We start from the raw sequence: 22,862 nt of genomic DNA on the forward strand, positions 1-22,862 counted from the left end.
CTGAAACCAAAACTGGCTGAAGACTATGTATGTAAGTATGCAAATATTTGGAAGAGTTTAACAATGCCATTTGTGACATTTGACATCCTTGGGACTGTTCAGCCTCTCTACCTGTGTATCCTCTTCCACAACCCTTCATTTGTGTCTTTTATGAGGTTTTGCTTTCAGTTAAAGAAGATGACTTTCCTCAAAAGAGAAGATCTTTCTTTGATCAAGGATTTGCAAAGAACTCTACTTGTGTGCTACAGTTGTCAAACAGTGCATTGTCACCTTGCTCTTCCCACATCTCCATTTCTGAATATATCTTTTTTATTAGCTGCATTTGTCTTTGGTTCTTTACAAGATAAATCTCTGAATATAGAATAAATTTTAGTACCACATGCAGCAGTAGAGTGCGTGTGTACGCACCTCGCATGTACGCGTGTGTCTGTGTGTGTGTGTGTGTAGGGGGCTATTCTTGATTTTATCGATGACACACGATCACTAGTATGTCTTCTCTCTTCTTTACTCCATAGGTTACACCATTTTAAGGGACAGAGTATTGAACTGGGAAAGGGGAAGAAGAGAAACTCACCTGTAATGGCTAATTATAGTAGTAATTTATTATCTACTATGTGCTAGTCATTGTGCTAGATAGTTTGTATATGCAATATTTTAAAGTCCTTATAGCAACTCTGTGAGATAGATATAGATATAATTACCCCCATTTTATAAATTAGGAAATTGAGACTCAAAGAAGTTCATGACTTTGTCCACGTTCTCATAGTAAATAGAAAGCCAGAATTCAAATAAACCCTGGACTTAGACTCTTGGTGCCTCTGCTTGTTTTGTTTTTCCCATCAGTAAAATGGATTGTGTGTGTGTTTGTGTGTGTGAAAAGCTCTCATTGTTGAGACGAAGCAAGGAGGAGGGTTGAGGTGACTCTTGTAGGAGCTGCAGAAAAGTATAGATGTATGATGAGGTGAATGATGAAATACTTGGAAAAGTTGGAACATGTGGCTGGAAATGGAAACTAAGAAATCCCAAGACCCATATTCTCAGAGTTTGTGTGGTTTTCCTTAGGAGACTGGTGAGTGCAGGTGATAGTTGCTAATCTGTAAATGAGGGAAGGGAGCATATGGAATTTGGAAAATACCCCTCAAATCTTGTTTGGCTTCCGATATTAAAGGATTTATTTGTTAATGTTATGATAATAGTATGTCATTATATTCTTAATGTCTTTATTAGTGAGAAATTATATGAAAATATTGATAAGTTAAATAATGTAATGAATAGTATATGCTTTAAATACTTAAGCAAGAAAAAAAGAGAGAAAGAGTAGAAGGGGACAGATGATGACTACTGAAGGTAGATGATGAGTGTCTGCCAGTGGGGTAGCCTGGACACCTTCTACCCTCAGGGCCTCTTCTCTGTGGCTCTAATCCAACAGAGGAAGGGAATCTAACTCATTCTGAATAGAATAGGGCCAATGTTAGCTGTGCTAAGCCCTGTATTTTTTCTACCGTTCCTTTCCTCCTAAGATTATTTTTCCCCAAACGTCCTTCTTAGAGATTTTCCTCTGTGAAGGGTGTTTCACTTTCCGGCACCTAGAGGTACATAGCTCTAATCTCGGTCAAGACTGACTCAGAAAATGAAAAATATTTATATGCCTCTGCTCTGAGTGTTCTCTGAGCTGGTCAGGGTGAGAGAGGGGCACATATCATCCTATAACCATGAGGCCATGCCTGGCTTCTCACACAGTTAGTTCCTTAGAGTGGGGCTCTCTGTTTGGCCTTCTGACTTTGGAATGGGTATTCTTTGATCTCACTCTATCCTTGAAGATATGATCCCATCCTTATTCCATTCTTAAGCTTTCAGCCAGACCAGCTCCACCCAAAATGGATGGTGGTGGAATTGGGGGATTCTGGAGGAAAGTGATACAAGTAGTTCTTATGATACAAGTTGTTCTTCCTATGAGTAGTAGGAAGAGGAGGTAGTGGAAACTTTCCTGTTATATTCAAGATTCAAAAGTAGCCCATGAAAGGAAAATAAGTTCTGAACTGCTCCATTGTATCAAGAGTCCTGTGGCAATTCGTTCATTCATTTCTTCATTTCTTCATTCAGTCATTCAACAAACATTGAGGATCAGACACTTATTAAATGCTGGGTATACTAAAATTAAAGAGACCATTTCTGATCTGAAGGTTCTGATAGCCTAGTGGAGGAGACAGCCGTTGAGTTAATAATTGTAGCATGCGTTGATAAATGCCATCCATGATAGAGGGAAGTCCCGTGTGCCATGAACGTGCTGAGGACATGCATGTCATGCGGTTTGTGGGAAGGTTAGTTATCTACTGGGGAAACGGGTACAGCTAAGCTTTAAAGAATTCTTAGAATTTAGCGAGGCAAAGAAGTGTGGATTGTATTCCTGTAGTAGAGAATGTGTCTAGAAACATGTAGGAATAATAGCATCATGAGTTAGAGTTTTTGCAAGTCAGTATGACTGAAGTGTGGGACACAAGGAAAAGAGGCAGAAGGTGAAACCTGACAGGTGAGCAGGGAGCTTTTCATGCTGGGCTCGATATGCTAAGTTAATTGTTTGGATTTCAACCAGCAGAAAATGAGGAAGATTTGAACTTGAGAAAGATCACACCGGGTGTCATGTGGAAAAAGGATCAGAAGGGATCAGTCTGGACATCACAGCAGTTGATCTAGGGAAAAGATTACAAAAGCTTGAATTAAGGTGAGGTCAACGTGGAAGGAGAAGAGGGTAGACCCTGGAGTTGATTTCTAGACAGAACCAGTAGGGTCAATAAGTAGAATCACTAGTCTATATGAAGGACACAAAAATAGTGAGTAAAGACAGATATGCAGTGGCAGGTAATTGAGGAGGATGTCTGATTCCTTATTGATCTGCTAGTCAAGAGAAAAATTTAAAAACGTATCAGGCATGATTTTTACTTAAACCATTGTGGTGAATAGTTATAAAAACGTACATTTGTGAAATATGTCCACATCCTCTTTATTTATGTCTATCATTTCTTAATGACAGCTTAGAATGAAAAGAAGATGAATGGCTTATAAGGGGGCAATGACAGAAAATCATCTGTAAAATCTTAGGCTTTATGTCATGCAAGAAGAAACCAATAAAAAATTAAGATGGAATTAGGACATATACTATCAAATCTACAATATTAATAACTAGCACTGGCAAAGAATGTGGGGAAAATGTTACTTTAATTTCTTATTTAGCAAAAACAGAACAGAACAAACAAATAAGAACTCCTGAGGCTTATACATATTAAATGATTTGCTTGAAGTCACACATAGCTGTAGGAGGGAACTCACATACTCACATTCCCTCCCAGGGATCTCTGCAGGGCATCGTGATAACACCATGACTCAACATGTTTGGGGTCTAAGTAATTAAAAATAAAGTTGGAGTAGCCAATTTGCAGGAAAAAAAATGAGTACTGCCAATGATAATGAAGAACCTATAAAATTTTGGGGGGGGTTCCATTGGAATGAGAGATGGAAGGAAATAGATCATAAAAAAGAGTATGGCATTATTTGCATGTTATACAAGCAAATTTCATCTCAAAATTACTTATTAGTGTAAATGATATTAGAATTTTAAAGCAGTTATTTAGGGAATATTAATAGGACTAAAGATAATTGACATTTAAACTTCCAATTCATTTCAACCACTGTGCTGCTGTTGACCATTTGCTATGTACCTAGCACTGTGACAAGTCCCAAGGGAGTACAAATGTAATATAACATGGTTTTGTCTCCAAGGATCTTAAATCGTTGTTAGGGAAACTAGATTTGCAAACATGAAACTAATTTAGAACCATCTAGAACAGTTTATAATCAGTGAAATATTTATATAATGAAGTGCAAAAATTTTGGAAGCAGATAATACATGCTCTCTGGGTAGTCAGAAAAGAGATCTATTGATAATGTCCAGCGTCAATTAGAAGGCTTCACTCAAGGCTGCAGTACCGTGGCGTGATCTCAGCTCACTGCAACCCCTGCCTCCTGAGTTCAAGAAATTCTGCCTCAGCCTCCCGAGGAGCTGGGATTACAGGTGGGTGCCACTGCACTTGGCTAATTTTTGTATTTTTAGTAGAGACAGGGTTTCACCATGTTGGCCAGGCTGGTCTCAAACTTCTGACCTCGGCCTCCTGAAGTGCTGGGATTACAGTCATGAGCCACTGCATCCGGCCAATGTAACTCTTAAGATGAGCCTTGAAGGGTGAAAGGGATCTGATTTTTCAAGAAGTAAAGGGCAGGACTAATGAAGTAAACATGTTTTATTTTGTGTTTTCTAAGAAATAAATAACTAGTCTAATTTTTAAATACTCTAATATTTTGTCTGCTCACTGCAGTTTTACTTAATGAAATATTGGAAACAACCTAAATGCGAACAATAGAATAGGGGAAGTGTCCGTATTTCATGCTAAATCTGTATCACTGAATATTATTAAACCAGTAAAAATAATTAAAGAACAATGTGGTCTGGTGGAAAAGCATGGCTTGCAGCCTGTTAAACTATCAGTTTTATATTTATTAGCTTTGTGCCTTTGGGCAAGTCACTTACTGTTTTTGAGCTTTGGTTTATTCAACTTTTAATGGTAATGATAGTGACCACCTTGCAAAGTTATTGCTAGGGTTAAAAATAAGTATATAGGGCCGGGCGTGGTGGCTCACATCTGTAATCCCAGCACTTTGGGAGGCCGAGGCAGGCGGATGGCAAGGTCAGGAGTTTGAGACCATCCTGGCTAACACGGTGAAATCCCGTCTCTGCTAAAAATACGTTAAAAAAATTAGCCAGGCTTGGTGGAGGGCACCTGTATCCCAGCTACTTGGGAGGCTGAGGCAGGAGAATGAGGTGAACCCGGGAGGCGGAGTTTGCACTGAGCCAAGATCAAGCCACTGTACTCCAGCCTGGGAGACAGACCAAGACTCCGTCTCACAAAAAAAAAAAAAAAAAAAAAAAAAAAAAAAAAAAAAAAGGCCGGGCACAGTGGCTCACACCTGTAATCCCAGCACTTTGGGAGGCCGAGGCATGCGGATCACAAGGTCAGGAGTTCGAGACCAGCCTGACCAATATGGTGAAACCCCGACTCTACTAAAGATACAAAAAAAATTAGTCAGGCATGGTGGTGCGCACCTGTGATCCCAGCTACTCAGGAGCCGAGGCAGGAGAATCCCTTGAACCTGGGAGGCAGAGGTTGCAGTGAGCCGAGATTGTGCCACTGCACTTCAGCCTGGGCAAGAGAGCAAGACTCCTTCTCAAAAAAAAAAAAAAAAAGAAAAGAAAAAGAAAAGAAAAGAAAAAAAGTATATAGAGCACCTGGAACATAGTGGATTCTCAAGAGATGTTATTCACACTTAATGATGTATATACTCTGCTGGTATGTAAACAGGTACTGTCTTTCTGAAGGACAATTTCTTAATTCTTACCAAGAGCTTTAAAAATGAGTGTTTTCCATATGACTCAGCAATCTCATAACTAAAAATTTATTCTAAGGAAATAATTAAAGCTGTGTGCACATAGAGTATTTAAAAGGATATTCTCGTCTCGCGTGGCACCTCACTTCTGTAATCCTAGCACTTGGGAGGCTGAGGCAGGAGGATCCCTTTAGCCCAGGTGTTCGAGACCAGCCTGAGCAGTATAGTGAGACTCTGTCTCTACAAAAAATAAACAAAGTAAAAGAAAAGAAAAGAATATTCTTTGCAGCATTGAATAGAATACTGGAAAACACCCCCAAAATCTCACAAATAGATTATTGGTCAAGTAAATTATGATTCTCTTACATAAAGGAAATTATAAAATCACTAAAATGATGATACAGAAGTGCCTAGAAAGTGAGGAAAGCAGATTCTAAAACTATACACAGTTTAATCCCATTCTGGTAAATGTGTATTTATGCAGAGAAAATTTTCTAGAAGGATAACATGCCAAAATGTTAACTACAGTTGTTTCTCAGTAGTGGGCCCTTTAGGTGTTTTTATCTTCTTCATGTTGCTTACCTGAATTTTTTCCTTTTATGATAATGAGCATTGCTAATTAAATTTTTCAAAAATAGGAATGGATCTCCATTAAAAATATTTAGTGACATAGGAAAATGCTTAAGACTTAAAGAAGAAAGATTTAAAACTTACGTTTTATGCAATCCCAATTTTGTTAAAGTACTGTTTAGTCTGTGAGTGAATTTTGCTTTTATGGCTTTTGCTCCCCAAAAGTAGCAAAGCCCCTAAGAAATGGTGAGGATAGAGTGGGCAGTAAAATATCGAACAGAGATTAAATTTTAAAAAAAGACCCCCTTTTTTTTTTCTTCATTTTCATCACAGTTTTAATAGTTGGCCTCCTGGGCTATTTTTATAAAGACACAAAGTTGAACAGCTGTAAAAGGCCATTCTTTCCCTTCTTGCCTTGTCTATTTTCATCCTTACTAGGAACTCAGCAAATTCAATACTTAATAGGCACCGAAGGTATACAATGGTGAACAAAAAGCTCACTGTTGACTTAGCAAAGACAGTCAACAGTCACCTAAATGAACACATCATTACAAATTGTTCTCACTGCTCTGGACAAAACCGCAGAGTGTTACGCAGAAAGAAATGAAGGTGGAGATCGGGGAATCATTTCGGACAAGGAAGTTTGCAAAGACCTTCATGATGAGGAAGGGACACTTAAAGTCAGTTTTGAAGTATGAGTAGGAGTTAGTCCCACAAAATGTGGAGGGAAAGCACTCTATGAAGAGGGACAAGGACATATAAAGGTTTTCAAGCAAAAAAAAAAAAAAAAAAAAAAAAAAGAAAGAAACACAAAAGAGAAAAAAAACAGTGTTAAGGAAAAAAGGGACCAGGTGTGGTGGCTCATGCCTGTAATCCTAGCACTTTGGGAGGCCAGGAGTTTGAGACCAGCCTGGCCAACATGGTGAAACCCCGGCTCTACTAAAAATACAAAATTAGCCAGACACGGTGACCAGCGCCTGTAATCCCGGCTACTGGTGGGGCTGAGGCAGGAGAATCACATGAGCCCGAGAGGTGGAGGTTGCCCTGAGTGGAGATCAGACCACTGCACCCCAGCCTGAGCGACAGAGCAAGACTCTGTCTCAAAAATAAAATAAAATAAAATAAAATAAAATAAAATAAAAAACCACAACAGTGTCTGGCTCTTGTGTCATGACATTAGGGTGGAAGATAGGCAGGGACTTTAACCACACTAAGGAGGATTTGGGATTTTGTCCTGAAGACAGTGGGCAGCCCATGAAGTACTCTGAGCAGTGGTTACTGTTTATGACAGTATGAAGCAGTTTATAATTTAAAAAGATCTGTTTGGCTGCTCTGAGGAGAAAGAGTGGAGAGAGGCAAAAAGAAATCTGAAAAATGAGTTAGGAGGCTGTTAGACTTGATCAGGAGACGCTGCTGCTGAGTAACAACGGTGACGATAAAGAACAGAAGACAGTTGGGATATGTATTTGATAGGATTTAGTGATAAGACTTAGTGATTAATAGGACTTAGCAATGGACTGGATGAGGAGTGAGGTACGGCAGGGAATAGGGGCTGTCAAGGATGAACTTTAGAATGCTTTGCTTGAGTGACTAGGTGGATTACATGGATGGTGGAGTAGGCTTCTTTCTTGGGGGAAGGGAGACCTAAGAGTCAATGTCAGACATGTTTTCTTTGAGATATTTATAAGATTCCCAAGTGGAGAAATTGAATCGATGAGGCCTGTTATTCACAAGAGCTACCCTCCTGGGATGGAGACAGACCTTTCAGAGCAGTTGGCCCCTGGACGGTCCTGACAGCCCTGTGGATGGTTGGGATTGCCTATGGGGAGAATATTGAGAGAAAGAAACAGAGAGTTTAGAACTGAGCCCTGATGAATTCCAACACTTAGACATCAAGCAATAGGGGGAAGTGGCAAAGCACTTGAGGAAGGATACACTCCACGGGAGGCAGACCAGCGGAATGTGGGATCTGGAACGCCAAGGGGAGAGAGTTTCAAGAAGGAAGGAGGGAGGGATCAACTGTACAGAATGCTCTGAAAAGCCTAGGAAAATGGTGATCAGAAAGTACCCAATGGATTGGCAATCTGGAGGCTCCAGATGATTGTGGGAAAAGGGCTCAGTACAGTGGTGGATGTGGGAGCCAAACTGGAGTGTATGGAAGGAGGAACAGGAAGTGACAGAGAGAGGAGAATGTGTGCACAGCTCTTCATCATCTTGGCTCTGAAGGTAGAGACCTGTCGCTGGAGGGGGAATGGAAAGGCAGGAGAGAGGTTTTTTTCTTTCCCATCGACAAGGGAGATTCTACAGTTTGTTTGAATCCTGGTAGGAATGATTTAGCAAAGCGGGAGAGATTAAGTCCATAGGAGACACACTGATGGATGGAGAGCCCCGATGAGTGGTGGGATTGGTGTTTGGCAGGACAAGGAAAGGAGATGCTAGTAGGTTTTTGACATCTACTATTTAATATATGTGGAGTGTATAGCAGGCACTGTGCAAAGTATCCACTCGCACAGTAATCACAATAGCACAATAATCACAGTAGCCCTATAAAGTTGATATAATTATCCCCATTTTACAGATGAGGAAATTGGGCTTAAGTGGAGATAGATCCAAGGTCTTAAGTCAGAACTGTTTGATTTCAGAGTTCATACTCTTAACCGTTACTAATAAGATTTCCTCAGGGCCGGGCATGGTGGCTCACGCTTGTAATCCCAACACTTTGGGAGGCAGAGGCAGGTGGATCATGAGGTCAGGAGATCGAGACCATCCTGGCTAACAGGGTGAAACCCCATCTCTACTAAAAATACAAAAAATTAGCCGGGTGTGGTGTTGGGTTCCTGTAGTTCCAGCTGCTCGGGAGACTGAGGCAGGAGAATGACGTGTACCCGGGAGGCGGAGGTCACTCACTGCAGTGAGCTGGGACTGCGCCACTGCACTCCAGCCTGGGCGACAGAGCGAGACTCTGTCTCGAGAAAAAAAAAAGAAAATATCTCCTCTATGATGGTGTATTAGTTTGCTCCAGCTACCATAAAAGTACCACAGACGGAGTGGCTAAAACAACAGAAATATGTTTTCTCGCAGTTCTGGAGGCTTGAAGTCTGAGATCGAGGTGTTGGCAGGTTTGGTGTCTCCTGAGGCCTCTCTCCTTTACTTGCAGATGTCTGCCTTCTCTCTTTGTCCTCATGCGGCCTTTCCTCTGTGTTCCCACATTTCTGGTATCTCTTATGTGTCCTAATCTCTTCTTACAAGGACACCAGTCAGATTGGATTAGGGTTCACCACCGAAACGGCCTCATTTTAACTTAATCACCCTTTTAAAGGCCTTATCTCTGGGTACAGTCACATTTTGAGGTTAAGGTTTCGACATATGAATTCTAAGCGCCACAAAATTCAGTCAATAACAGATGGCTTTTTAAAGTATAAGGAAAGGGGTGGCGCCGGGGGGAGTTTTGAAGACAGTGTAACTATCATTGAAGAGTGTAGAAGAAGGAGCTTACTAGAGAAATGTAGCCTTAGGGTCAGTTGAGGTTGAAGATCATTCATTTATATCTATCGGGCCCAGTTATTGGAGTCTCCGCAGCAGCAGTCGGGTATGTGTGTGGAGTAAAGAGGAACTCTGCTTTGATGAGGCTCCTGGATGCTCGCATGGGCTTATTAACCAGCCAAATGACCACCTCTAGTGCACAAAATTGAACTGTAAATGAGTTTTATTCACATCCTTGGCACAATTACAAATTACTATTTGTCATGGACCTTTTTGGCTGCTCTCGAGTTGTTGAAAACGTGGAAGTTAAATCTATGACTGCTAAGATTGTGTTGCATTCACCAATGCACAAATTGGCTTGAACAGTTTTTTCGATCTGTTCTATAAATGGTCCTTCATGATTACTCACCACTCTCTTCTTCTTTCTCTATCCCACTTTCTTTCTTCCTTTTTTTTTTCCTTCTTCACTTATCAATAATTTATTGAGTACCTACTAGGTGTCTGGCACAAAGGATGAAGAGTCCACAATCTGTCATATGTCTATATGCAGGTATATATGTGTATAGTGTACATATATATGCAGATATGTATACTCTGTATATATCCTAAAGACCTGAGTGATAAGTGCTGTTACTAAAGTATTAATTCATTTGTTCATTTAATCCTATGAACATACTGAGTTCCTACTAAGTACCGGTGTGTTAGGCTTGGGATAGAGCCATGAGTAAGGCATAGTTTCTGCCCTTAAGAAATTTACAAGCTGGTATAGAAAAATAAACAGGTAAGTACACAGAGACAATGCAATATGACTTTTGTAATATATTAAAAGATCTCAAAGAAAAAAGAGACTCTCGTCTCTGCTTTGCTGTGCATATTTGGGTACCTGTGGAAAGGAGCTATTGTTGCATTTTAATGAAAAGAGCTATGAAAAGAACATCCTTTCATTTAACAAACATTTTTGACTGCTTGTAATCATTGTGTAGTGATGGTTTTATGGTTTTATAGCTCTTGAATTATGAGCAAGCCACTGAGTTGGGGGATCTGTGAGTTTTTTCCTCATTTGAACTTACTGTCCATACCCTGTACTATTATCAACTCCTTTTCTTAGGTGGTGGAATGATTAATGGTATTCCTGAAATACTCTACAGAAACCTGCTGAATATTAAAACTTGAGAAAAGTCACAGTAATGCTTCATTACTGTGACAGTGGGTGAGCAGACAGCATGTGCTGGCCTAGCATATATCTCGGATATTTGGAACTTGGAACTATGCATTAATATGGGGATTTTCTTGTAAAATGATTTTTAAAATATAATGAATAGCAGATCAAAAACACTGAGCAGGAAACGGACTTTTGTAGATTATGCAGTTGAACCGTTTTCAATTATCACCTATTTATACTTTATCTTAGGAAAAAAAGTTATTTACAACCAAATACTTATGGAGTTAATTGAGATGATGTTTATAAACTTGTTGCTTTCTTTGGAGCTGATGTGTCATACAGACTCAAGGTATTATTATCTGCAATCTAGACTTATTTCTTTGGGTAAATGCTAACCATATTATGGAAATAGTTCAGGTAGTGGAAGAGAGAAAAGGCAAATCTGATAAATGGTATATGTAGGATTTAGAATCAGTGATTAACCTGGTAACTGCTGGAAATTGCGTTGATGTCAAGCAATGGACGTTCACATTCATGTGGACGTCACATTCACGTGACGTCATTTCAGAATAATGTTCTAGAGTATGTCATAGTGGAAAGATCACTGGATTGGGATCAGGAAATCTAAGCGCTAGTCTGGCTCTGCCGTTGACCACCTATGTACCTCATTTTCCCCATCTTTAAAAGGAAGTGGTTATGGGAAGAGGTCTCTAAGGTCCTTCCAGTTCTGATATTTTATCGTTCTGTGCTTCTACGTCCCACACTTATCAAAAGGATTCTGAGTTAGTATGCATCCAGGAGCTTATTTCCATGGGCTATTGGGAACAGCAGGCCTTGCTTCTCCAGGACTTGATATGTCTTCTGTTAACTGCTGACAGTGAGCCATACCACCTAAAAGGCTCCCTTGGTAGCCTTAAAGATTGAAAGGACAAATGGACAGTGTTGAGAACCCTGTGGAAGAGGAGACCAGAAAGACGTTGATCATCATGGCTCCTTGGGATTTGCAAAGAGGAATGACTAGAACGGGGTCCTTCACTACAGCCAGGTCAAAGGTCAGGTCAGGAATGTGGACAATGCTGGTGACTCCAGGTAGGTCTAGGAGGGTAAATAAATCTATTGAGTCCCTCCTGAATCTTGAGAAGATCTGGGCAGCCAAGCTCAGAAAGCTATTAGGAAGTCTCCTAATTTATGACATTCTTTGGAAGAAATAATGTGACATTTATTTTTTACATTTTTATTAGTGCACGATTATTGTATTCTTCCTTAACACTCATCATGTTAATCTACTCTTAACATATTCTCACAGTTAAAGCATTTGCTAGACACACTTTCATGATCACATGTTGAGTTAATAATCTGACTTCAATTGATGCCATCATGCAATGGACTCCCTATATTTTAGGATTTTTTGAGTGTTGTAGAAAGACTTTTCAGTTTTCTCTTTCAGTTTTAGTTAAGCAACATTAAATATAATTCCTTGGCAGAGATTTATATCTACTATTATTTTGCTAATAATAAGCCATCTTGGGGGTGATTAGAAAACAATTTGGAGTACTGCTTTTCTTAGTGATAAAAACAAGCAATAGATAATTTGTGAATAGGCTATTAAACCAGAAAACTAAGAATAATTTTGTGTGCCGAATACAATTAAAAGAAATTAAAAGTTTTTTGTAATTGTTTCTATCATGGAATTCTATTAAAAATTTACTTATGTTCCTTAAAATACTGATTAAATTCTTATATGTAATCATTTTAAAAAATGACTGTATGCCTAATACATATTACAAGATGATTCTTCTTTTTCTTCTTCTTCTTTTTTTTTTTTTTTTTTTTTTTTTTTTTGCTTTTATCTAGTTGCTTCCAAGATCCGGTACTTGCAGGAATATCATAACCGGGTTCTCCACAACATTTATCCTGTACCATCAGGAACAGATATTGCAAACACCTTGAAATACTTTTCTCAGACCTTGTTAAGGTAAGCTTTACAATATCCTCTACTTTGAGAGAATTATTAGGTAGTACTGCTGAATTTATTGGGATCTAAATTTTTATTGAATTGCAAGTTTTAAAGGGCCTATGTTTTCTAGTGCTCTGCCAGAAGAGTCTGCACTCAAGTTCTCTGGGTGTATGTAGCAAATTGGATCCCAGGTCCAGATGAAAAGATTGGTTGCCTGGCTACTGCCTGCTTTCCCACATTGAACATCTTTTCAGGGGATCTTTAAAATGATACAGTTCTATATTTGGCACTAATATGGAGTGGGATTAAAAGGAGAGCCTACAATTGCTTAAAATTAAGAATTGGAAACACTTTTGGTCTGAAAGCAAATCAGAATTATGTGTCATTTTAGGTTCATCATTAGCATTTTCTATTTCCCTAAGTGTAATATACAGTGATAGTAATTATTTTTAATCTGGGTAACACTTCATGTGTTCAACATGCTTTGCCTTGATAATGAAATTCCATGAAGGACAAGGAAAAAAAATAGAACTCTTTTTCTTTTGTTTACTTTTACCATAAGGTAGAGATAGGCGGGCCCTATTTACTCCACATATCTTGATTAAGAAAACAGAGAAAACAAAGATGAACTGTTCAAGTAAAAGCTCAATTGTTTTGGAAAATAACATTGAAGAATTCAGAAGAACACCTCACGTTCCATTAAATTCCAAGATGTGGTTTCTCCATTACCACAATCTTCTCACTTCAAATCTGATTTTGGCAACACATAAATTGGCTTGGTACTGTTTCTTTTAGCTGTATAGCAGCAAAAATTTTGTAAGACAGATATTAGGAGAACACAAATTTGCAAAGACTAGTGGCACTGGAGTTTCTAGCAGTTGAAGGCTTTGCCAGGGGCATTCTGAATGCTTTGTGGATAGAAGTTTCATGTGATCAAGTCAGCTACGAATCTTTTGCAGTCCTGCTATCTCTCTGTTCTTATTTTTTGAAATATCTTTCCTTCTTTAGAGTCCTTAGTGATCCTGTTCTATTTTGAAGGGCTTCTGCTTATCAGATTGATACATTTCATACTTGTATGGTAAGGTTAGGGCCTCTTACAGGATATTTTCCTTCTTCTCAAATTGTAGTAGAATAATTAGCCCAATTTTCATAGTGATCATCAGATAAATTTATGAATCAAGGCATCCAATTCTATTCTCTGGAATTCTCCTTTTGTCTTTGAGGTCCAAGTCCTCAATGGGAAACAGTTTCCTTTATGACAAATTCTGAAAGTTCTCAAAGTGAGAGACACTTTTCAGTAGGAAGCATGTTGAATTCCATTTGCCAGGAAACTGTAACATCCTAGTTGGCACCTCAGAGCTTGCTGCTTAGGTCTTAGTAATTGTGCCCAAGAGTTAAGGAATTTAAAATATTGAAAAGTCATGTTTGCAAGACGTAAGGATTCCATTTTCTTGAGCAGTGAACCATTAGAATATGATCATAGGTAGTAGCACTTTAGTGGTAAAACTGGGAGTTTGTTCAAGTGGCTTGTTGGAGAAGATTCTATGCAACTGAGCTGAGTTCATTTTCAAAGGGAGGCAACATCAACATCTGCTAATGGTAATACTAACAATTGCAACCATTATTGTAGCAATACTGTCTTATAATATTAGTAATCATATGTGTCAAATACTGTCCTAAGAAGTTAAATGTATCATCTCATTGAATCTCTCATTATAATTCTATGAGATAAGTGTACTGTTATATGCATTTTACAGATAATAAAACTAAGGCAGAGTGGTTAAATAAGTTGCTCAAAGTTACTTATCTAATAAGCATGCAGGATTTGACCCTAATTCACATCACATGCTCTCAACAATTATGCTATACTGCTTCTTCTTAGGACGAGTATTTATCACATTATAGGGACACTGCTTTTAGTAAAAACCTGGCTTGGCCTTTGGGAATGCCAACATTCATTATGAGTCCACAGACTAGTTTTGGGTCTCTTTGAGATTAAAGGAAGTGCTTAGCACAAAGATTTGTCATCTTTTCAGAAGTTAAATGGAGCTGTACTGACATAATGTGGACAGCATTTCAATTCCCCGATGTTTCAGTTCTGTCTTCCACTCGGCTATTAGCTGTGGCTAGCAGGTCAGAGCAGAGCTGACAGGCTGTAGTGAACAGGACACACACACACGGAGTGGGACTAAGAAAGCAAACACTGGGAAGGTAACATGTCATGGGTTGGTCTAGGTTCAACTGCTGGCCTGAACCCAATTCATTTTCTTTTGCCTACCGCAGCTGTTTTTTTTTTTTTTTTTTTTTTTTCTAGAAGTACAGAACTGTTGATATATACATCCATAACAATTGTGTTTGTACTTCTTCATTTTATTTATGCTATTAGAAAGTTCAAGACAGCCGGGCATGGTGGCTGGCATCTATAATCCCAGGTACTTGGGAGGCTGAGGTGGCAGATTAAAGGAAGTGCTTGGCACCAAGATTTGTCATCTTTTCAGAATTTAAATGGAGCTGTACTGAGATAATGTTAGAGATCAGAAGTCTCAAATTTGAAGTTTGAGACCAGCCACAAGTTTGAGATCAGCCTGGACAACATAGTAAGACCCCATCTCTAAAAATTCTTTTAGCAATTAGCCAGGTGTGGTGGCACGCACCTTTAGTCCAAGCTCCTTGGAGGCTGAGGCAGGAGGACTGCTTGAGTCTAGGCATTTGAAGCTGCAGTGAGCCTTGATTGCACCACTGTACTCCAGCCTGGGTGACAGAGTGAGACCCTATCTCTAAGATAAATAAATAAATAAATTCCAAGACAAATAAGATTGTCTAAGTATTTGGTGTCCAAGATTATCAACAGTAAGATTTTCTACGACAAAGAAGATTTTCTGCTGCAAAATTATTATATATTGTTTAATATTATTAAACCATTTAATAGTATTAAATCATTTAATATGATCTTTACATTCAGAAGCACTTCTTGCTTTCAGAACTCAGGTTCTTGGGGAAAAATAGCAAGAAGAAAGAATTAGAGATGATTCTCACAAAATAACTATTTGTCTTTCATTTGGATATTCTCGAAGTTAAAATGATTATTTTTTTTGGTTAAAATATGCAACTTGAAATTTCAGCAGCTTCATCTGAGTCAGGGTTGCATTTTTGGAGCAATAGTTCGCTGGTATTTGTGCATGCATACAACTCTCACTGTTCTCAGTGGAGTTTTGTACCTATTTCGAAAGGCAGAAATTAGCTTAGACATTTAACTTCAATTTATTTAATTCGTAGGAGGGAAAAAATTGTATGTTACCATAGTTGACTGCAAAATCAGTTGAAGAGTCCACATATGTCCACTTAGCTCATAGTTAGACTCAAATTTGTGTTCCTGGGCGTTCCTTAAACTCTAGTAGTGGAACGTGAGTCCTGTGTGTTATTCAGCTTGCTAGCCCATGTGTCTGGAGCAGTGTTTGACCCAGAGAAGGGGATGAGTAAATGTTCGTTGAATTGAGTTGACTTTAGTCCAAATCTCATCCAGCGCTGGAATCCTTCTAGAGCATTTACTTAATCAAGTAGTGACCTGGGGTCTGGTAAAGTTATATCTGAGTGCCGAGTTGTACTCATTTTAATTTAGCAGATACCTGAGTTCGGCAGTGAGCAACACACAACTTCAGAGTTTAGTTTTTTGTTTGCTTCTAGCATTAGAAGCAACTACAAAGACCATCTAGTTTAACCTCCCCTCACTGCTACATGGGAGGGAGTCTGTTCTTTTTATAGTGGAAGCATCCTGTGGCCATATTGTCAATAGCGAAGGTCTTTAAGAATCTTGCCTTTTACCTGGCAGGACACTTAAAGGATCCTAGTCTTCTTCCTACGTCAAACATTCTTTTGGAATTTCTACCCCCAGATCTCTCTTCTGGTGCTGTTTAGGCTGCTAGCACGTAAAATCTTTTAACAAAATCATTACATTTGGGGAAAGCTGCTTGCTGCTAACTATTCAGAAAATGCCTAATATGTTTTAAAAATGGATTGTAGACTCAGCATAATAATCTTAATTGAACCGTAATTTCCAATTGCTTAGGAAGAATATATGTATATATAGATATATCCACCATTTTATTGGTTAAGTCATGGAGTAACCTTAGAGCCTAGCCATAATGAAGTAAATTTTGTTTACTACATAGATTCAACTCAAATGTCAACATTCCTAATCTTAAAGGAAGTTTGTTTGACATATTAATTTTCTGTGCTACACATACCTCAGGGCAACTTCTCATCTTTCCTCACACCAACAGAGGTCTTCCTCTCTTGATGCTGAAAGTCAGTGGTTGATAAAGATAATCTCAGGAGGAAAAGGGAAAGGTGAAAAGCTGGCTGCTGGGTCAAACTCTTCTGAGCAGGGCATTCTTAATATTCATTTTGGTTGGGTTTGCAGAATTCTGGGAAAGAATTTCAGGTGGGGAAAATGGTTTTATCAACTCCCAAGTTAGGCAGTTTGGTTGGGGAAATACTTTTTTTTTTTTTTTTTTTTCCTGAATAAACTTCACAAAACGTCATAAAATCACAATGCATTGTACATTTATTCATGAGCCCTTCTTGAGTTTTTCCGCAAATGAAAACATTTCCTTACATTGAGACATGAATGGTAATTTAAAACTGGTTTCATTGATGACTCATTTTCAGCCATTTTTTTCCTCAACCTCACCGAATTCTCAAATCTAAAGGCAGTGAGAGAGAAGTTTTACTGTTTTCATGCTGACATTCTTCCCTCCCTGCATGTATGAAGCTGTTGTTGCTATCATTTGGGAACCCCACATATACAGGAAGGGAAAAATATCAAAGTAGAGCCTCCAAAGTATTTGTTAACTTAGATCATACTTTGGAAAAACACTAAGGTGTATTTGAAAAAATTATGTGTTTATTTCCCCCACCAAGAAGTTTGATCAGAGCATTGCACTTAATTTAAAGGATAGCATTAATTTATGGTATTCAGCTATTTTTATTTTCTAAGGCAAAATGTTGTTCTCCTTATACCACTTCTATAAGATCCACATTTTATAATTTTGAAAAGATGCCAATAGTAGGTTAATTTAGGGCTGAAGTTTGGGAAATAATATATCTGACTTATAGCCATTGTGATTCTAGAGGAATTTTCAGTGGGATTAGAATCCTACAGGATTAAAACAGATTTTTGGTGACTGGGTTTATCAAGAATATAACATTAGTAAAGGTGGTATTCTTAGGAATAATTGAGTCATGTGAGATAAGTGTAAAGTCTGATGAAAAATCTGATGGCATTTATAATAGATACAGTCAGGTGGTAACTGGAATGTTGATATTATCCCGTTGTAAAGTATAAGCTTACAAAGTCAAATACATCACACACAAAAAGGTAAATTAAATCCCTTTAAATTACAAAAAACCACCAAATCTTAAGTTATTTATTGATAAGAAGTATTACATAAGTATTCTGAAATTATTTTTATTATTATCAATTGTTTCCCCCTGGACATTGGGTAACAGAAGACAAAGGAAATTGAGGTAAATTAGGCACATGGAAAATACAAAGCATGTAGTCATTTTTCTTACTTTGTAACATATTTTGCACTAAGAGTAAATAAAAATAAATGCAAACTTGATATAGCAAGCATGCTTGACACTAACCAATTCTTCACATCACTGTAAAATTGTAAATGTAGTATCATTAACTAAGAACTTAGCAATGTTTGATGCACATAGAGCAACTGTAAAACAAGGTTATTTTTATGTAATGAACCACTCATAAACTGTTATCTGCTTGGACTAACATAAGTGTACTATATAAAAGCACTTTGCAAGTGCACAGATATTATCATTCTAATGTATAGCTATTGTCTTTAATGCTAAATAGTATAACCTAATTTTACAAAACCTAAACATTTTGCTAAGCAGTAACTTCTTCTATTTTTAAATTCACAACTTTTCTGCTTTATTGCTTTTACCAAAAAGGTTTTTATTTTAAAATTAAGGCTAAAAGAAAACCAATTTATTTTTAGAATTTATTTTTATTCCCATTAATTTTTTTTAACTTTCTAAATTATCTTTCCTTTAGTCTTTAGTGAGTTTTGTTGAATAATAACGTAAGTAGCAGCAGTAATATATGAAATCTTACTGTATGATGTGCAGCTATATGACAGATACTGCTTGCTTAGTCGTTAGAATTTTGAAGGTAATTATTTAATAAACCACTGTTTGTATTCATAAAATAAAATGTTTCCTCCCCAACATGCAAAATTTAAAAAAACACACATAAATAACCATTATCATTAGTTCACAAACATATGCTACGGACCATCAACTATATATTATTTTATAGCTTTTCCAATGTAGTTTAGCTAACATTTTAGAAATATGTATTATTTCTAAATTCATATGCCTGTTTAAACTTCATTATCTCAAATGATACTGACAGAATGTCATGAAACAGTATCATAATATACATATAGACATTATTTTGATGCAATAAACATGTGATTTTTAAGACTTTCTTAATAAACACACATGTTTATTCTTTGCTGAAACATGTTTCTGCAAGTGCCATACCTATATTTTGCAAGTTCCTATTTACCTGATGAAGACAGTCCCGCTGAAAACATCTTTTCCTTTGAAAGCTCCTTGTAATTAGGAATAAGAGCGCTTACTCATTAGACAAAGCCATTGTTTTTTCTTCCAGGAAACCTCTCCTTCACCAAACTGCTAAACTGTAAAACATGGGTTTGGCACTGAAACATGCATTTTTATATTTTTGCTCCTTACTAACCAGATAACACATGAGATGCAATGAAACTTCCACAAAGTAAACCTTGTATTATTGGTACCTCTGAGCACGAAGCTGTGTGACCAGTACTAGATTGGTAGACCCTGCTGGCGTGGCAATTGCATCTTATGTGGAATGTATCTGGTGTTTTATTATTTGTTTTAGAGTGTCATTTCAATGTAATGTGCTGTTCTTTGTGTCTTTGTTGTCTCTTTTTTTTCTTTGTCCCCCCAACAGCATTTTGTCCCGCACAGGGAAGAAGGAAAACCAAGATGCCTCCAATTTGACAGTGCCCATGACCATGTGTCTTTTTCCTGTGCCATTCCCACTCACCCCATCTCTAAGACCGCAGGTCAGTTCCATCAACCCTACTGTTACTCGCTCCCTCCTTTACAGCGTCCTGCGAGATGCTCCCTCAGAACGCGGCCCGCAAAGTCGTGATGCTCAGTTGTCAGACTACCCTTCTTTGGACTACCAAGGCCTCTACGTGACTTTGGTGACTCTCCTGGATCTAGTTCCTTTACTACAGCACGGCCAACACGGTGAGCACTTAGCTGAAACCTTTGTCAATGTACATGGATACTTACGAATGTATATGATGCCGAGCAAGGGGCTCGGAGATGGTCACTGTTGTAATCAGTCACCTGAAAGGGCTTTGTGTGGCTAGAAACACTACACTGAAACTTCATTATGGTGCTTCCCATAGTATCATTTTACACTGCTTTATTGCCAGACGGATGTTATCCAAGTGGAGTACTGGGGGAGAATGGGGCTGGAGAAAGTTGGAAGACATATAACAAGAAATTTTCTCTTCTTTCCTGATGAGTTATCATGGGGACTCTGTTGAAATTATGAGTGGGGAGATAAGACTTTAAAACTGATGCCCAGAAAATTAAGAAGTAGAGCATGAAGAGCAGGCTATAATCCACTGACTAATTCTGTGATTTTTGAGGGAGCAAATTCTCTAGGACCCATTTTTTCCTGTCTCTTTAATAAAGTCAGGAGGTTAGATGAGAAGTAATCTCTAAGAACTCTTCCAAATGTAAACAACAATCAATAGTTATTACACAATGTTGTATCAAAATGTAGATATAGTATATAGTGGCGCTGTATGCTGTATTCAGCATATGGTATTAGTAGTGCTATGTGCTATCTGCAGTATGTGTACGATATATGATATTAGTGGTGCTTAGAATAGAAGCCTAAGAGCCTGCTTCTTTTCTTCACTCTTCCCCCTTTCAACTCTGTGTCCTTAGGCAGTTTCATTATCTTGCTTGCTTACCAAATTCTCCTAACCTGTAAAAATGGGAGCATCAGGCCGAGCGCGGTGGCTCAAGCCTGTAATCCCAGCACTTTGGGAGGCCGATACGGGCGGATCACGAGGTCAGGAGATCAAGACCATCCTGGCTAGCATGGTGAAACCCCGTCTCTACTAAAAAATACAAAATACTAGCCAGGCGTGGTGGTGGCAGCCTGTAGTCCCAGCTACTCGGGAGGCTGAGGCAGGAGAATGGCGGGAACCCGGGAGGCGGAGCTTGCAGTGAGCTGAGATCCGGCCACTGCACTCCAGCCTGGGGCGACAGAGCAAGACTCCGTCTCAAAAAAAAAAAAAAAAAATGGGAGCATCAAATGAAAAGCAATGCAATAAGGCAAGGGATTTCTGCAGATAACGCACTTTAAAACATTAGTTGTCTTAACTTCAGAACTCTGATAATTTGGTCCCTGGAAGTATGACAAGCAAGGTTTCACTGTACAGAAAAATTTGAATTTTGGAAAATAAGTGGGTAGTGGGGGTTATTTTGTCTTTCGGTTATGTCTAACTCCCCTAAGAGAATTCTTGATGGTTTATTTAGTACAACATGTTCCTAATTTTAAAAGTTTAAAAATCTACTGTGGTAAAAATGATGAAATAATAACTATTGGATTTGTTTTTTCTTATATTTACAATTCTGTGTTATGATGAATGTAAAAGGTATTCATAAGGTTGGTTATTGTATAATTCTGTAGCCATCTTAAGCCTGGCCACTTCTGCTGTGATCCTCTGCCAGCTCTGAACTTAAATGAGAGGATTCTGAACATAAGACTGCCAGAGTTTACTATGCTGATGAGCTTGTCAGTGGGTTTCCTTCGTGACTACTGGTCCTGAACTCACCTGGGACCTGCCTGGGCCTGAGTTGGTCCACTGTGTTAGGGGAGCTGCCCATTATCTTCAAAGCCCCTTGATTAAGACATTACATTTGGTAAATTGCAATCTGTATAATTGCAATTAATGTGTAAATTGTGACGATTTCAGGGGAGATAATTTGTATTTTTGCTGTCATACCTGCGTCTGTTTTGTGACTTTGTGACATTGTTATTTAGCTATTGTGTTCCTGTTCTGCATGATAGAGCTTAGAAGGTAGGGAAAAACTCAGTAGATCAATCTAATGAATGGTTCAGAGAAACAATACGGCATTGTTTCTTGAAGGATGGTCTGAAAAACATCGGAATCACCGAGGGGGTTTGTAACATGGAATTCTGGTCCCACCCAGGTACTTGTACTAAGAATCACTGAGGGGTGGGGTCTGAGGATCTGAATTTTTAGCAAGATCCTTGTGGATGCTTCTTTTGCACAGATTTTGAGAACTGTTACGCTCAGACCGGAGGCTGTGTCCTCCTGCTGGGTGCAGGTGGAGTACAGGAAGAGCACTAGGCAACGGTTCTGTCACAGTTCAGCTGCTCTCAGGTGATCCTGAGCAATCACCTCTCTCCGGACCTCAGTTTCTTTATGTGAAAAATACTCCAGCTGGGCTCCTTTCAGTACTAATGTTCTGTAATTAGGCTAAATGGCTCAGCAAAATGCATACAAGACTGAGGTGTCTTGTATGCACAGCCTTGGTTAATTCTTAGTCAAACACCTGTGGATTTTCCATTTCATTCATTTGAGCTCAAGGTTGACTGACTCTGGCCCTCTAGTGTGCACTGTGGCCACATCCTGTCTGTTGCTGCCTGATGTGCCTGTTGAGATGGCATATTAATTCTAATGACAACCAGAAATAACATTAGGAATCCAAATAACACTAAGAAGGTACATCTGCTGCAAAACAAAGAAGAGTCTAGTACTTTTCTGTTCTAATGGATACAAAAGTGATCAAAGTCTTCATCATCAATCCTGGACTGATGGCCTATATTTTGGGAAGTCCAGAAATATACAAATATACAAATTACATTTAGTGCAATGGGATTTGGCCTACATGCATTCTAAAACTAAATAGTTATGGTTTTGTTGCATCTCCTTTATTTTTATTCTTGTGCAGGTAATAATAATAGTAACTGTTAATATTAATAACAGCTAATATTTGTGGAGCACACAGTATGTGCTATGCTAAAGACTTTACATTTATCCCATTAAAACCTCCTAACAATCCTTCTAATGAAGTGAGGTAGGTATTGTTACTATCCCTGTTTAAAGATGTTGTTAGAAAGATTATTAT

At 38.4% G+C, this 22,862-nt stretch overlaps 1 protein-coding gene across 13 annotated transcripts in view; it reads left to right on the forward strand.

Annotated features, from left to right (window-relative positions):
• Positions 1 to 22,862, forward strand: part of UNC79 (unc-79 homolog, NALCN channel complex subunit) — a 279,067-nt gene that overhangs the window by 27,310 nt on the left and 228,895 nt on the right. For 5 of the 13 annotated variants that reach the window (XM_037984423.2, XM_037984424.2, XM_037984421.2 and 2 more), the window contains exons 1-3: positions 6,810 to 11,740; positions 12,506 to 12,626; positions 19,627 to 19,931. In XM_037984423.2, the coding sequence (XP_037840351.1) occupies positions 11,584 to 11,740; positions 12,506 to 12,626; positions 19,627 to 19,931 (583 nt within the window). In that variant the 5' untranslated portion in view covers positions 6,810 to 11,583. Of the gene's footprint in view, positions 1 to 6,809; positions 11,741 to 12,505; positions 12,627 to 19,626; positions 19,932 to 22,862 lie in introns of those variants that run through there. The other 8 variants (XM_037984427.2, XM_037984428.2, XM_037984425.2 and 5 more) reach the window with 4 other exon arrangements.

The sequence above is a fragment of the Chlorocebus sabaeus genome, chromosome 24 (genome assembly GCF_047675955.1).
Source record: "Chlorocebus sabaeus isolate Y175 chromosome 24, mChlSab1.0.hap1, whole genome shotgun sequence".
Taxonomy (NCBI): Eukaryota; Metazoa; Chordata; class Mammalia; order Primates; family Cercopithecidae; genus Chlorocebus; species Chlorocebus sabaeus.